Source organism: Thermobia domestica, chromosome 1 (assembly GCF_964235325.1).
Source record: "Thermobia domestica chromosome 1, izTheDome1.hap1.1, whole genome shotgun sequence".
Classification (NCBI taxonomy): domain Eukaryota; kingdom Metazoa; phylum Arthropoda; class Insecta; order Zygentoma; family Lepismatidae; genus Thermobia; species Thermobia domestica.
The window spans coordinates 284,738,680-284,757,161 of NC_137454.1; the positions used below are offsets into that span (position 1 = coordinate 284,738,680).

The following is an 18,482-nucleotide window of genomic DNA, read 5'->3' on the forward strand; positions in this document are numbered from 1 at the left end:
ATGACCCTGCAATGACCTAGAGATTACCTTGTCGCGAAAGAAAATGACATAATCGGATCAAGTTACTAAATAACCATTTACGTACTTTTTGCTCAGATTTTGGCAACGTCCCCTCTCAATTTGACCTTCAAATGACCTTGAACCTTACGTGATGGGGGTCAACGGACCTTGGATTCGGAATCAGCGACCCCAAAAACCTTACAATGCCTTAGTGAAACTCATTCATAGTTCGTAGACAAAATGTCAACCTAATTATTATTTTCAGTTTACGAGGAGTGTATGCCTGTAAGTGGATAATAGTCAGCGGATATCTCAAAAACGTGTGGTTTTCGGGCTTCATGCGCATTGAGTCTTTTTATCAAGAGACGAAAATACATAACACACTGCAATGCCAGCCAATTTAATGGAAATCGGATTTCTGTAAGCTCTAAGCGGGGTCCTTTACGTATGTTCAGTTTACGTAACTCGTCGACTGTCTATATTTTTAAAATTAAAAGAAATTACATTCTAATATTTAAGTTAACAAGAATATGATTTTACTTACAGGAACCAATGAAGGACTTAAGTGTGTGATGGGTGGAGCTTGATAGAATACTGGAGGCGTGTCCTGAACATCCCCTACAACAACGACCAATTGAAACCCAGCTATATTTCTTGTGTCGGTTTCGGGATCTGCATACGCATCCTAGATGTAAAGAAAAGAATGAATGTATTTAGAACAGACCATTATATGCGCAATCTATTGTTATATTTTACTATAATGTCAAAATGTAGTTCTTAGGATAAAATAATATTTTCCAGAGTTACGCCACACGTTCAACTTATTTATTGGATATTGATATACTGTACAGAGTTAAATATCAGTCCAAGAATACTAAAGCCTGTGACAAATATCTTGGCATTTAAGCTAAAAGAATAAAACGCAAGCTCTGACGCGATGTTGCCGAGTTCTAAGGGGTGTGGCTATGGTTAAGCGGACGAACTACAGCGCGATCAGGTGGCAGAGGATAGACGTGGATGTGTATACAAAATAAATGTGGCAATACCGCTGGCCTCTCATTTGATAGCAGCATTTAAAGGGAACTTGTAGCGCCGCCTTCAAATGCCAAGATGTTTGTCACGCCGTTTAATATAAAAGAAAAGAATTAACTTATTTTAATTCTTGTGTATAAAAGGAAAGTAAGTAGGCACATTCTTTCCAAGTATCAATTACGCCTTTTAGTTAGATAACCTTATTAAAATATTTAAAGTAAGAAGCGGGGAAGTAAAACAACTGAGAATTTTTGTCGCTCTTCGAGTTGCGATTCAAAGCGTTTAGGATTTTGCCCCTTTACTGAGAAACTGACGAGACTCTAATATAATTTCTTATATTGAGACCTATCTGGACTTAAACAAGTAAAAGTTCTCACTCAACAATCGGGGATCTAGACATGGTATATCGTTGATGCTCTCACAAGGTAGCGAATATAGCCATCTCCATGCATCACGAAGTGATGAATGTGTAAAATCTTCATTTCGATACCAACGAAGTTGAGAGTAGCAAATTTTGCGTTACTTCCAAATCATTGAAACAATTATTCGAGGCAAAGTTATTCTGAGATAACAGTTACTGCTCTGTTAGTAATCCACATGAGTAAGAAGACCGCAGGAACAATTTTTATAAACAAATGGAGATCATTAATTCTACTCGCCGGTTCGTGAAAACAGAAGGTATATGTTAGATACGGGTAGCTTAACTCGTCATTGTAACTTACGTTATATCTGTGAACTGTACACTGGAAGGCCACAACATTCAACTCACTGCTATAGTTTTTTCTACCTGCCCCTTTTCCAGCAAAAATGATCATCTGCGTCATGCATCAATAACCACCGAAAGTATTCAGACTCCCTTAAACTAAGTCCTTCTCCGAAACTCCGAATGTGCGAGGGTGTAAGTTACGCCACACATTTAACTTATTTATTGGATATTGATATACAGAGTTAAATATCAGCCCAACACAGTAGGTTGTTTATTTTCAGTCATTCCTAAATACACTATATTCCTTCTTTCGCTAGAACAGTTTAATACTCATTCGAGAAATGCTGAAACAACCACTTGAGATTCATACAATAGACGCAGCCGCAAATAAATTTGAAGATCAATACACTTAAGAAAATAAAATGTAAGAAACTAAATATTACTAAACTGACCCAACATTAGGCTGTTATTAAATACAAAGTGAAAAGATACAAAATGTAAACTACTGAAGTAATTTGAACTATCAGGTAGTGTAAAGAGTATTGAGCCTTTTGCTTACGAGGTGGCGTTAGTATCCTAAACCCAGGATATATATGTGATGCAGAGGGTCAGGACTAACACCCTTTGACAGTTGACAGCTAAAGCTGGTAAATTTACAAAAAATGTTGGAATTTTTATAATCAGACATAAGGTATTGTGCCGTGAATATGTGTAAACTTGCTAAGAAACATTGCATTATTTTACAATTTTATTTCGCTAAAGGTTCAAATGCTCCCTCGCTCGAGCCGTGAAGAAGTTCGAGTCGTTTATGTACAAAATACGTTATCAAAAGCAACAGCCAAACGATGGTTCAGTCACTTTCATGATGAAAATTTCAATGTTCAAGATGTTCCTCGCAGTAGGCAAAGAATCGCGGAAAAAGTGGATGATATTTCGGACAAAGTTGATCGTGACCGGCAGGTAAGTAGTCATGACATCGCCAATGACTTAAATGTTTATCACCAAGCAGATTAAGCCATTTAGAGAAAACTGGCTACAAATAATAGCTCGACGTTTGGGTGCCACATGACCTGTCTCAAAAACATTTACTCGACCGAATTCCTTTCTGTGAATCTTCATTAAAACGCAACGAACTCGAGCCATTTCTGAAGTTATCACTAGTGATGAATATTGGATAACCCACAACAACGATAAGCGAAACATGTTAGGGTTGAAGTAAGAAGAACCTCCTCACTATGTGGCAAAGCCCGCATTGATGCCCAAGAAGAGTATGCCGTGCGTTTGGTGAGATTGGAAGAGCATCTTTCATCACGAGCTATTGCAGCTGGACAGAACGATCGACTGCCTGCACTATCGACAATTACCGCGAGTACATCTAGCAATTCAAAAGAAATGGCATAAGCTGGTCAACAGAAGGGATTTCGTATACCTCGCTAACAACGCCAGACCACATTCATCTTTAAGGACCCTTAATTAATGCAGCCCGCAAACTGCAACCATCAACGTCCTGAATGGTGTTAGTTTCAAAAGATGCCTTGAGAACTATGTGTCAAATTTTTGCGAGGAACCACAGGAGCATTATAGCGACGGAATAATGGCGTTGGCGAATAAATGGCAATCATCGAACAAAATTGTGTCTATTGTTTTCATAATATTATGTTTAAATTACAATGTCTTCTCAATTTTGTCCTCCACAGGCTCAACTCTTTTTAGACGACTTGATAGATTTTTTTATAATCAAAATGTGTTATTACGGGTCTTTGTTCTTGACTTGATGACAAAACGTCCTGATATTTTCTTGTAGGCAGTTTCGACTATGAACTAAAGTCCTTGGTGGTAAGTTATCCTCTTTAGCATTAAGTGGGTGAGGCAGTGAAAAACTTGAGTATTTGATTAGGTTATGCGATATTTTTATAAATAGGTCTATCTTGGGACAAGACAAACTTTGCTTACTAGAATTTGGATGATTTTTGTCCAGTCTACAAACTGACTCTCATCGGTTGGAATTCTTATCATGCACGCAGATTACGAATACTATTTCCTTTCTAAGACGTATTTTGTATGTAAATTATTAACAGTATATGGCCGTTTCTTTCTTGCCGTCCTGATTAACAATAAGTTGGGCAGGAATAAAATATCTTTACTCCATAGGAATACATTTTGAATTGAACTGTAAATAGGATCCGTTTTCTTTGTGATTCGTTTCGAAGAAGAAAACATTTATGGCGTTGCTGTTTTGCTTTAATCTTAGGATGTAAAGGAACATAGAAGACAGAATACTGCTTTTGTTTTAAAAAAAATGCATATCCATTGGCAAAGAACGCTGTTTTACACCTTATTCATCTTTTGTCGGCAGAAACTTCCACAAGTTCGTGGCGAATTCATTCGGACCTCTTCTCCATAATTCTTTGTGTGAAACGTAGCAATGAAAGACTTTATTAGCTCATTCATAAATTGTTAAGTTGTAAGATTATAATTTTCTTTTATAATACGCTCCATATCGTTTACTATGTAATAAATTTATGATTTGTTCCACGCCAAAGTAAGCAGCATGTTTTAATTACTTAAAGTTCCATATTCGTCGGTCCAAGAAATTATCACAATACTAGTTTTCAAATTCGTCCAAATATTATCTCTCTTTACCACCTAAACAATACCCAATGAGGTTTCATATTTTGATAGGAAAATTAGAAATTGTTCAAATATTAACAGCGACACTAACTTAAGAATTCAAATTTCGGACATTCACCAGATTCTGATACAGGAAAATATGGACAGTTGATGAAAATATCAACAACATATGCGTAAAGTAGTAACTGAGATTATTAAAAGTATGAAATCTGAGCGGCAGACATCAAAGAGTATGTGAATTAGAAAGGTCTAAAGCTAACATTATAATAAATGAAAGATCTTATTTGCACGTTTTTCTCACATTTCTACTGCATAAAATGTTTGTACGCAGAATGATAAAGGCCTGGAAGACAGGAATTGCAAAGTTAGAGTTTGATTAGAATGGATAGTATTATTTGAAACAATTGAAATGAGAATAAATGATAACAAATGCCTATTGGCAGTCAATATAAAGATAAGATAAGAAAGCATATGTTATGGAAACACTCTCCTTGTAGTAAACACAGTTTAGAAATGCAGTTGTGTCATTTTGTAGCATTTGTAGTTCACTATAGAGTAAGAAGTCATGCTGTGGAATCCAAGATCCAGGCGCAGCATCACAAAATTGGTACAAGGTGAACGACTAAAGCCATAAAAAGTTGTTATGGTACCAGACAACTGTCTCCAATTCTGGAATTACTGTATTAGTGATATATTTAATGAATGACTTGTACTGTCGTAAGAAATGGACATCCAGAGGTTGGATGGCGCATGTTAAAAAGTGGAGGTGGAGCAGAGTAGAGGTAGCAGTCGAAACGACATAAGAGTAGTATACTAGGATTCAGACGCTAGTGGGAGAGAGACGAAGCCAAACACAGGATAAGTGAAGGAGTGAGTAAGGGGCCAGAAGCGAAGTTATCTGGTGGAGAGGGGTGAAAGAAGAAATGAGACAAGTCTAGAGTGAACAGAGAAATAGAGAAGCGGATATGTAGATGCTCAAATGAACCGACATACATGTGTGCATCGCCATATTCTCTTCTTTCTTCCCTAACCCTATTGCACATGTTTCCTTCTCTTTTCTGTCTCCCTGACTTGTTTCCGCATCACTGATTTAGAGGCCTCCGGCTCTTCAACCCAACTCCTCTATGTCTCCACGGAAGATTTTACCTAATTATATTTTTTTCCTCACTAACCTCTGTCTAAAAATATACTAATTTTCCGGATTATTAGGAAAGAATATTTACTTGTAAGTACACATATGATTACCATTTCTTTCTGAGACAATGTTCATGTATTATTTCTGATTAACATTTTGATTTTTCTTGTTAGTTCACTATTTCCCTATCTCTGTGGGGATCTGCTATAAGTATATCACTAACTCTGAATTCCTAATATTCAATTATCAATTTCTAACGTAAAGCTTGTCTCGTTCAACCAAAGATGATGATTTAACGTTAGTAGAAAGTATCCGGTAATACCGTGAAGGTATCAAGAGCCACAATAAATAATATCTTCAGTAGACCACAGACAGAATTCTGAATCTGCTACATATTGTTGGTGGCATTGCAAAGACTGAAACACGAAGAACGTTGCCTTGAAGGATGCCGCTCCAGTGTTCGTAGGTTTCCTTAAGATAATTTCCCTGGACTAACACAAAATTTCCGTTTTCTTATCAAATTTTCCCTAGTTTATTAAGTGTCCAATTCCAATGACAGAAGTTATGTGATACGATTAATTTAGCTATTTCAAAGGAAGTAACAACCACATTCGTTTTGTTCATTTGTTACTTGCTTGATTTTTTATTTTTTCCTTCACTTCTTTTTTATAAAATTTGTAAAGACACACACAAACACAACACACACACACACACACACTATTGCTATTGTATTGGTTCACTTCTGAAGAACAAAGAAAAGTTAAACATGTCTATTGGTCAACCAGTCTGTGTGAGAATTTCCCTGGATTTTCACGGTTTATCGAAATAAATCCCTTTTTTCCCTTTTGCTAAATTTACTTATGAAATTTCCCTAAAACTGCGAACAATCTGCCGTTTTCATGGATAAATCATTCTGAAAGATTCATATCAGTGTGCACAAATGTTTGAAGAATAATTCAACTGACCTTCTCTTTTTCCTTCTTTTTGTTAATTTTTCGCGTTTAATTGAGTTTTACAAATTCTCTAAATTTTCTTTGGCGCAAAAATATTAAAACATGCTGAATATATAATTAAGAACTTTCTATTCACTGTCAGATAAATTCTTAAAAATTTCCCATCTTTCTATTCTAGCAGTTGGATTCCATATTTCTCTGCTGTTCAGTGTTCGCTTGTCCGTTTATTAAAGTTCAGAGTCCTTTCTAGCATTGAGGTTATGTGGAGTCTACAGTTCAAGGTGAAATCCGAACCACCGTAATGCTTTCAGGTTTGAATATAATCCTACCGGGAATCAAACTCGGAACCAATGAGCACCAAAAGTGCATAGCAGTTAGATCAAAGAGATCAGTATATTGGTTTATAATTCTAAAAAGACCGCCCCTGCTCAAAATTCAACTAGCCGATTCCCAAAGTCGGGCAAGATATCGTGAGTTATAACATATTTTGTAATGTAAAAGCTACAAAAAATTTCCTGGTAGAATAGTTTGAACCGAGTCATTTGTTCGGAAACGGTTCGTAAATGGAAAACTCAGTGAACACTTAATCCATCATTTTCAAGAGCACACTTTTTGGGATAAAAAGTTTGGCCCAGGGTCCTCAGCAGGATCCCAGGTGGGGTCCAACTAAAAAGTTTCAAATGAAAATTGGGGTTAAGTAGCACATCGTTTGAAAACTGTTGTAAAATGAAAGAAAACGGAGCAAGTCTTGACTCTCTACGACAACCCTGTCCAAAATGGCGGCGGGTCAAAATGTAAACAAAAATGTAATTGAAAAATTTATGTCGACACTTATAAATCGGAAACGGTGAGACAAATGTGAAAACAGGAAACGTCGTGACATCATTTTCAAAGTACAACAATTTAAGTTAAAACGTCTTGCCCCAGGGCCCCCACAGGGTCCCAGGTGGGGTCCAACTAAAAAGTTTCAAATGGCAATTGGGGTTAAGTAGCACATCGTTTGAAAGCTGTTGTTAAATGAAAGAAGACGGAGCAAGTCTCCACTCTCTATGACAACCCCGTGCAAAATGGCGGCGGATCAAAATCTAAACAAAAGCTTAATAGAAAAGTCTATGTCCACCTTGAATCTAAGATGGCCGCTTAAAACGTATGTCGAAAGGATAGGCATACCAAACTAGGAAAACCAAATTTGGCATGAATGTTGATCAGTAGGTGACGAAAAGATGAGAAACGTCCAGAAATGCGACATCTTGATTTCAAATGTCGCACTATGTAACGAACGCATGTCTAGCACAAACCACTGGTGTTGGAGAAGTGAAATGTGGCATTTACGCTTATGATCAATAGTAGATGTCCAGGTTTTGCTTGAAGTATTGCGATCAAACCAGCGAATGGCATACAAATGTAACCATCACAAATACCTTTTAAAGAGCCCCCAACCAGACTGGTGGAGCAAGTCCTTTCTGTATGAACTACGCATGATAAAATTAGAAAAATTCCCGAACGTATTCAGCTTTTGTTTAACAGTGTGAATAAATAGTTAGAGTTGTGTGTTTATCGTATATATGTTATATTCGCGATTTTTCCATTAATCGTAAATGATATCGAGAGAGCCGTGACGAAAGTGAATTAGGAACAAAACATATATGTGTTGTTACGGAACGAAATAATAGTTAAAGTAAATCGAAATTCAATTGTTCTTTGGCCTTCCTATTGTTTCTAAATACATAATAAAGAAAAAATAGAGATTTAGATTTGTACTGTTATGAATTATATAGGTTTTAAGCGGCCATCTTGGATTCAAGGTGGCGATAGATTTAGATTTGTACTGTTATGAATTATATAGGTTTTAAGCGGACATCTTGGATTCAAGGTGGCGATAGACTTTTCAATACACTTTTTCCCACCTCCATTTTGCACAGGATTATCGTAGAGAGTCGAGACTTGCTCCATCTTATTTCGTTTGACAGCTTTCAAACGATGTGCTACTTAACCCCAATTGCCATTTGAAACCTTTTAGTTGGACCCCACCTTGGACTCTATAGGGGTCCTGGGACAAGACGTTTTAACTTAAATTGTTGTACTTTGAAAATGATGCCACAAGTTATTCCTGTTTTTATATTTGTCCCACAGTTTCCGATTTATAAGTGTCGACATAAATTTTTCAATTAAGCTTTGTTTACACTTTGACCCGCCGCCATTTTGCACAGGGTTGTCGAATAGAGTTGAGACTTGCTCCGTTTTCTTTCATTTTACAACAGCTATCAAACGATGTGCTACTTACCCCCTTTGCCATTTGAAATTTTTGACTCGGACCCCGTCTGGGACCCTGCTGGAGACCCTGGGCAAACTTTTTTATTCCAAAAAGTGTGTTCTTGAAAATGATAAGATATATGTTCGCCGAGCATTTCACTTACCCAATCTTTTCCGAACAAATGACAAGGTTCAAACTATTCTGCCAGCTTTGTAGCTTTTGCATTACAAAATATGTTGTAACTGACGATATTCCAGCCGATGGCACGTATAGCTTTGGGATTCGTCTAGTTATAGCAACAAATGCAAACACAATTATCTTTTTCGAATCTCAGCGGAGCCACTTCATGACCTTCCTTTGTAAGTGTATTATGAAGCTATATCTAGTATAGATAATAATATGTGCATTTCTAATGCAATAATTACTTATTACCACGTGTCAGTTTGTATCTTATAAATAATTATATCAGAACTCCCAAGTGGTGATATGCTTAAGGAACGCAACTTCACGCGGGAGACCCAGGTTCGATTCGCGGGATTTATAAGAGCTCATATAAATCTGATTCCCCGTTAAACTGTACGTGCACATTTCCTTTAGTCTAGGTGCTGAAATCTATGCTTAGCTCCGAACCAACCAATTAATAACGAAATTATTTCAGCAATGTAAAAACATCACATGTAATAAATATCCAACTGAAGTGTGTTCGCAGTTCTCACTCTGATTTAAATATTGTAATTTCGACGTACTCATTACTAGAGCACGGATTTCTATTCAAAATTCATATTTCTGTCCACATTTCTAAAGGTATGTAGAATTATTGAACTTCGTAGTATACCGGTACACTCTAACAAGAAATTTTAACCATGGTTAATTGTGCTTAAATCACTTATTCTGATGAACAAATATTTTGCTTACTTATTTTACCATTTTCAATTAAAATTGCATATTTTACTTAAAAAATCACATTAACAGGACATTTGTCTTGTCTTGTTTTGTCGTAGTATTGTCTTCAGAGACTCGTGATGTTTCTAAAATTGCATTCGACAAGTTTAATCAGATATGACTACAATATTATGGTTGCAAAACACAGTGAATTTTTGGAAAGCTGTGAGGAAATAGATATTGAAGAGGAAATCGTCGAAGTATGTGTAATTGCTCTGTGCTTGCCTCTGTGACATCATCCGACGTGAAAAGAACATTTTCACTGTGACAGACGCAGGAATTTCATACAAGAAAATCCTTAATGCTGTATAGTATACCTCGAATAAGGTAGAATTTCACCAAAGCAAATATTTCATTTGAATTTCGTATATTTGTTTTTGCTTATTTTGATGCTTTTTAAATAATAAATCTTACATATTTGAATGCTTTGTATTTAATTGTTTGATTGTGGTTATATGTTCGTGCTCTAGTAATTAATATTTACAAAATCATCGAAATAAATCTACTCAAGTTTTCCAAAGTTAAAATACTAAAATTTTGCGTGACGCTACGTTAGATGTGTCGATCCTATGTTCGTCGCTTTCTGCCTTAATTTACTGTACCAAAATAAATGCATATGATGCAACATAGCAATATTTCCAGCCTTAGCCTGCCACGAATGTCCAAATGGATAATTACTACATTATATACCGCAATGTCTTCGAAACTTTATTATTTACAGATTTTTAATGTTAAAATTATGTATCTTATTTCAAATATAAACACACTCCATACATTAATTTGTATTTTATTTACCTCAACTAAGTAGAATTACTTTTCAATTTATTCTGTTTATTCAGAATTTCACGATGGTCTTAGTATTCGAATAAATGTTAGACTAGCATATCTGAATAATATATGAATAAAGACTTTCACTTGCTCAATATAAGTCCAAAATCTCGTATAAAAAACAATGTATGAAAAAGCATGGTCATACAGTCAGTCACACAAGTAATTGCTCTCGTGATTGCTACAACTCAATTAGATTTGGTCCAGTACTTTGTAGATGAAACCCAATTTACATATAACATTTCAACCCGGGGACATTAGTTGGGAACCCTAAGAAGCACTGAAACAAGTTTTTGGTATGCAGCTCATGCATGGAAAAAAATCTCCAACAACTCTAGTATTGGGAGTGTGTTGTCCAATGAATGCCACATATCAGACATTGTAACTCGTTTGTGCATAATGTATTATTTCACTACATACTGGGGCCGCGGTGGCTCAGTGCTAGAGCGTCACCTCTGATTCATGGGGTCATTGGTTCGATCCCAACTCTCGCCAAGGTAGCTTTATGGTGGACAAACACCGTGTGCATGGATTTTCTCGGGGTTCTCCCGTTTTCTCCCACTTCCTTCATTCCACCATTTCACTCATTACTAATCATCACCGTTTCCTTCAGCCTAGCAGGCGTAACCATGGTACGTAAAACTTAAAGATTTCACTACATACTGCATATGAGAAGAAAGAAAAATCACTGATCATACGTGAGTTAGAAAATGGATGAAATTAACTAAATATATCAAATCTGGAACAACTGAAGCAAATATATTTTTCTCTCCATTCATAGTCCTACTCAAATTCCTTGTCATTCTTGTCACTCCAAGACCACAGAAGAAGACCATGCTTATTACACTTAGTATCGATTGAAACTGCAATTGAAGCAGCGGGGATTCGAACCACGATATCCTGCGTGAAAATCCAATATGTTACCCAGTTACCTAAGTTAATCAGTTCCTTGAGGTTGCACACAAACTATTAGCTAGTTAAAATCTTTTCACGTAAGTCTGGACGAGCCAATATAACCCAGTATATACAAAATGTCTATTCTGCGCCAACCATATTTCTGAAAAAAAAAAGACCTTTTTTCTCAGGCAGTGGTGAGAACAAGGAGTCAATTTCTCAGTGCCGTATGATGTACGATATGTCGTACTTCTGCATTTTAATTATGTATACTCCATCCCGAAATAGAAACTCGTTCTCTTTTATGACCTCCTTTCATTAACAAGAAAGCCTATGACTAGTTTTTAACTCCTATGTAACAGCAGAGTATCGCTTAATTTTCAACCCCTATGTAACATAGTAGAGTTGATAAAAGAGTATGGCTTATTCTACAACCCCTATGCAACATACAGAGATAACATAGAAGATGACCACCTTTCAACCTCTATGTAACATAGCAGAGCTGATAAAAGAATATGGCTTATAGCCTACATAAGAAAGACTTGATCACCTTTTTAACCCCTATGTGATATAGAAAAAATACACATAGTAGAGCTTAATCAAGAAAGGTTATGACCCCTCTAATAACTCTGTAAAAAAGCAGAAATTACACAGGTGACATTTTTGTTCTCTTTTACGACATAGCATATCAGGGCCGGCCTTAGGTGGTGCGTGACCCGATTGGGAACGTTTTGCTTGACCCCAGGTTTACAACTTACTTGCACCAAAATCTGTAGAACCAATATATCAATATATATATATATATATATATCAATATATATATATATATATATATATATATATATATATATATATATATATATATATATATATACAGGCGCGGATCCAAGGGAGGGCTATAGGGACTATAGCCCCCTTGACGCTCAGGTATACACTCGATAAAATGGGCTTCAATCCTGCTTTACACTGGATAAAGTGGCAAACTACGCTTTAGCTCCACCTTTGATCATATCCTGGATCCTGGATCCGCCACTGTATATATATATATATATATATATATATATATATATATATATATATATATATATATATATATATATATATATACTAAATATTGCGCTCTCCCTGCTGGTCTAGTAGTTATACCCATTTCCTTCTATAACGTTTTTCCATATGCAAAATGTTCTGGTGAAAACGCTTACCCTGTTCATTGCTTGTAGCAGCTAATTTTTCAGAGAAATAATTCAGATGGAAATGCAGAAAGTGTACGCAAGTTTTCAAGAAGGTTCTGCACCAGTATTTCGTAGTTTTCTTCTCTTACAAGTAAGCCTATCGATGTCAAAATCTAGTTTCTTGACCAAGCTTGGCAGAGAAGTGTGGAATACCAAGAAACGAGCGTAAGCCAAATTTGAAGTACTCCCGTCCATAAAGACGGCCGCAGTGACCAAAAACCTGATTGATCAGAATAAGCCATAACAATGTTTCAAGCTTAAAATTTTCATTTTATTTGTAAAACGGGTAAATGTATGAAAAACAAAAGCATATTAACCGATACCGGGAGGAAGTAGACATCCATTTGGGGGTATGCTTATTGTGCCCGCAATCTTGAAGTCGGCCATCTTGTATCTCGCTCGACTTTTTTTTAAAAATAGGAAGGGGCTCATGTAATATATCGAATTGGGTTAGAATTTTACCAGAAATATAATGGTGATATCTATGTTTCAATAAGTTTATATTTGTAAGACATAATGAAATGCATATTGATATGAATTCATTGGTTCAAAGATTTCTTAACATCTCTATCTTTTTGAAAATAATTTCACCATTTATCGTAAAGACCGCATAACTCGTGGAGGTGGAGTGATGATTTGTGTAAATAATAAGTGGAAGAGCAAGAGAAGACTGGATCTCGAACGGGATTGTGAACTTATATGGGTGGAAGTATTTATTCCAAAGCGTCGTTCTGTGTTTATTGGATGCTTCTATAGGCCGCACAAGAACACCCCCCAGCACATCTTAGAAGCTTGCCATGACTCACTGTTACATGCGTTGTCACACGGTGACGTCATCCTATTGGGTGATTTCAACTTTTCCATCACGTGGCAGGACAGCAAGCATGGAGTCGCTAAAGATGGAAACGACAGTTATTTCATGGACAATTTTATTCATGGACTTGGTCTAGGTCAACATAATATGCATAATACCCGCAATAATAGCAATCTTGACTACATTCCTTCTAACTTAGAACCTCGTTGTGTTGTCCCATGCAGAAACCTTTTTCCCTCGGATCACGATTCCTTGGATGTTTCTTTCGATTTCCTCCCCTCCACTACTACAAACCAGCCCCTCAAAAGTAGGTCACAACTTCTATGGAAGAAAGCCCCCTGGGGTGACATCTGCCGGGCTATTGAACCGTTTCCTTGGTGTTTGTTAGAGGTAGGAACTGTTGACGACGCTGTGGACTTATTTACATCCGTTGTCCACTCAGCCATAAAGGACTTTGTGCCGGTGAAAGCATCAAAATCGAACAGGTTTCCGGTCTGGTACGACAATGAACTTCGTGACCTTCTTAAAAACAAAAAGCTTGCCTGGACTCTATGGAAATCACATCCGAGTGACTACACATATAAAATCTTTGCTAGAATTAGAAGTCTTGCCAAGAAGGTACAACGACGTAAATATTTTGAATACATGGACTCAATTGGTGATTTTACTGTTAGTAACCCTAAAGTCTTTTGGTCTGTAATTAAATCTAGAACAAAATCTCCGGGCATACCGGCAACAATTCAAGATGAAAATACTGAAGCGAGTGATGATCAAAGACCAGACCTCTTCAATAACTACTTCTGCAAAACATTTACTTCCCTTTCCTCTACAACCCATCTCCCCCCTCTCCATCCCATCTGTTCGGACACCTTATCCATTCTCTCTACCACCCCGGGCGAAGTTCTGGCTCTCTTGCTATCGTTATCTCCACATAGATCACTTGGACCTGATAAAATTAGTCCTCTCTTTCTCAACAAAACTGCTTCAGTTATTGCGGTTCCTCTATCTATCTTATTCAATAGATGCTTCAAGGAAGGGTATTATCCCACCAGTTGGAAACTGGCTCACGTGACCCCAATATATAAATCAGGACTTAAAGATCATGTATCCTCCTATAGGCCAATATCTCTTCTTTCTGTAATATCAATTATCTGCGAAAAAATAATTAAAGACAGGCTACTTAAATTCACCTCACCTTACATCCATAGTTCTCAGCACGGCTTTCTACCGAAAAGCTCAAGTCTCTCAAACTTAAGTACTCTTCTTTCCTGTGCAGTCAAATGTATGAATAACAATACTCAATTAGATGTTATCTACTTTGATCTCTCGAAGGCCTTTGATTCTGTCAGTCACATTCATCTTCTTCATAAACTCTCCAATAGATTTAATGTACATGGCAAATTTCTCTCTCTAATCACAAGCTACTTGAAGGACCGTAAACAGAGAGTTGTTCTTTCAGGGGCGACTTCTAACCCCCAACCCGTGATCTCAGGGGTGCCTCAGGGGAGTGTACTTGGGCCTCTACTGTTTGTCCTGTATATGGACGATCTCTACACGCACTTATCAGCTCAACCTAGTGGCCTTCTGCTTTTTGCTGACGATTGTAAGTTATACAGAGAAATATCGTGTCTCCATGACACAATTGCTCTACAGGATGACATAAATTACCTTACAGGCTGGTGTGAAATGTGGCACTTGAAACTCAACAGTAAGAAATGTGACAGTATTACTTTTACTTTGAAAAAGTCTCCTGTTCCCTCCACATACCATATCAACGATTCCCCTATCACACATTCTGCTAGTCATAACGATCTTGGTGTCATCTTTGATTCAAAACTCACCTTCTCTGACCACATCTCCTCAATACTAAAGAATTCAATGCGCATGTTGGGACTTCTTTATCGATTCACCGAACTACGCACTGTTTCTTCATTAGCAACTTTTTATAAGACTTTAATAGCGCCGAAGATCGAATACTGCTCTCCCATATGGGCCATGGCAGCACCTACACATCTCTCTAGACTTGATTCTGTTCTCAATTTCTTCATTGCTATAGTCCGATTTCGTGTTCCTGCACTTCGAATATTATCTAAGAAGGAGCTCTTGCGACATCTTAATATTCAGACTCCTGAAGTACGCAGAATTATCTCTGACCTGAAATATCTACATAAAATAGTCAATGGAACCTTAAGATCGGAAATATTACTTCAGGAACTATCCTTACGTGTCCCTTCCCGCATCACTCGGAATACCCACCTATTCCATCTTGCCCGTCCTAGGTTGGCTGTTATACAGAGGTCTCTTTTTTATAGAATACCAAACAGTTATAATCAAGTAACAACTGATGTGGACATTTTTTCGAGCTACCCAGTGTTTGAAAGAGCAATTAAAGGAGCTTTGACGGAATAGTTTTACTTTTACACTCTTTTTTTCTATGTTGTTGTTATTGTTGTCTTGTTTTTTTTCTTTCTTTTGTTAGCATGTCCCTGTGTAAAATGGCAAAGTTATGCTGTATCTGGGAAATTGTTCAATAAATATAAAAATATAAATATAAATAATTCAAGTCAGGAAAACCTAATGTACGTTAGTGAGAACATCGTAGGTAGATACTTATGAAAAGTATAATTAGTTTGAATTCGTTATCGACTGGAGACAAAATGAAATGGTGATGAGGCAATCACAAACCTTAAGGAACTGATGGAAGATGGATGAATATTTTCCATTGGATTATTCGAGTTAAAAGAAACACCTTCATAAGAAGCCACCTATTCAGTATCCACTAATATACATTCGCCTTCCCTGACTTGAAAAAAAAAATACATCCACGAGGTTTTTCGCAGTTGAGGGCAAAGTTTGTAGTCTGGTTTTGTATTTTTAATATAGGTATAATAAGAGAAAGAATATGCAAAGAAGTAGCACTAGGGATGGTACCGAGACCGAGACTAGTCTCGGTCTCGTCTCGGTCTCGTCTCGAATTATCGAGACGAGACCGAGACCGAGACGGGCTTTTATATATCGAGACGAGACCGAGACCGAGACGGATTTTATATAACCGAGACGAGACCGAGACCGAGACAGGCCTCTATAAATCGAGACGAGACCGAGACGAGACTTAGGTCAGTCTCGAAAGTCTCGGTCTCGTCTCGAATATTGATAAAAATTAAAATTGTCTTCACTCAAAATTTCTTTCGTCGCAGTGTTAGATAATATGGGAACGGTTGACTGATGTACAGTCCTGTATTTAGGGGGTGCCTATCAGGCTCAAGCCCCTCCCGAAATAAATTTGTGACTATTTTTCGCACTGCACGTACAGCACAAATGTTTCTTACCCGTTTCTCAAACCTCTCCCGAAACAAAATCCACTGCTGATGTAGCCTTGTCTGTCCGTCTGTCTGTCTGTCTGTCTCTCTCTCTATCTATATCTATCTATCTATCTATCTATCTATCTATCTATCTATCTATATATATATATATATATATATATATATATATATATATGAACAAACTCCATGGCTCTGGATAAGTAGAGTAACAAATAAAACACAGTTCTGACCAGAGCAGAATGAAATATATTAAAAACTATACTTACAATGTGTTACAGTTTCAAGGACCTAACGTCCTCTTCATCAGACACAAACACTCCTGTTTGTGTCTGATGAAGAGGACGTTAGGTCCTTGAAACTGTAACACATTGTAAGTATAGTTTTTAATATATTTCATTCTGCTCTGGTCAGAACTGTGTTTTATTTGTTATATATATATATATATATATATATATATATATATATATATATATATATATATATATATCAACAACGTTTGGGAGGTGATTCCTGACACCAAGATAAGACAAAAAGTATAGACCAACCTGGGTGCACAAATGCTTACTTTTGGAATTATAGGCTGCCGGAAACATGAAAAAATGAACTTTAATGGTCCCTAGCTCCAATACTATAGGATCTACGGTAGTCGGATCAAGACTTTACTTAGGAACTATTATGTGACCTATCCAAAAATACATGTTTCAGAATCCTGCGGTACTCACGCAACAATTTTCAAAAAAAGGAGTTTCGCTAAGGGCATATAATTTTAAGTACTCACCAACTACCTCTAAAAGCAGTTGCAGAAGTACCGCAAGATACTGATACATGGATATTTGGATAGGGCACATACTAGTTCTTAGTTGAAGTCTTGACCCGACTACGGTAGATCCCATAGTATTGGAGCTATGCAGTAGCATAGCTAAAATGTTTTTCAAGGGGGCCAGTGAAGGGATCACGAAAATTTTGAGGGGGGCATCTTCAATGAATGGAAAAACTTGATTCATATAGTCACAAAACTTGTAAGGTTCAATCACAAGCTAAAATGTACTGAATAATTTAAAAATCATTGAATATACATATCTTATTCTATCCATTAGGCCTATCCTATCCAAATGCACTATTTAAAAAAAAAAAAAGCAGAAATACGATAACTACTTATTTTTTAGTAGTCGTTAAGAAAATCAAAGCGAACTAGGAAACAAGTCTGTTTATCATATTTATACAGTGGAACATTACTTCTGAAAGTTGAGTGGAAACTGTAAACAACAAGCTGTTCGCAGAACATGCCGCGACATCCTTAGACGTGACGGCGGAGGTTGACTGCTATAATAGAATTGGACATAAGGCGAAGCTCAAGGTTATAGGCAGTAGTCATCTCAAATTTTACCAGTTCGAAACATTCCTTCTTGCACACGTGAGACCAGTTTGCCTGATGGAATGATGGAAGTGAATAAATATCACAAGTTCCAGATTTGTTTTAATACCACATAATAATATAAATAGTTATTTATATTATTATGTAGATAAACTGTAATAATAATAATAATAATAATAATAATAATAATAATAATAATAATAATAATAATAATAATAATAATAATAATAATTATTATTATTATTATTATTATTATTATTATTAGTAGTAGTAGTAGTAGTAGTAGTAGTAGTAGTAGTAGTAGTAGTAGTAGTAGTAGTAGTAGTAGTAGTAGTACCAAATTATTTAATGATTACTATGCAT

General features: G+C 36.5%; 1 protein-coding gene across 1 annotated transcript in view; it reads right to left on the reverse strand.

Annotated features, from left to right (window-relative positions):
- Positions 1–18,482, reverse strand: part of LOC145661188 (cadherin-86C-like) — a 458,587-nt gene that overhangs the window by 209,492 nt on the left and 230,613 nt on the right. The window contains exon 6 of the mRNA XM_081726639.1: positions 545–685. Within this exon, the coding sequence (XP_081582765.1) occupies positions 545–685 (141 nt within the window). The remainder of the gene's footprint in view (positions 1–544; positions 686–18,482) is intronic.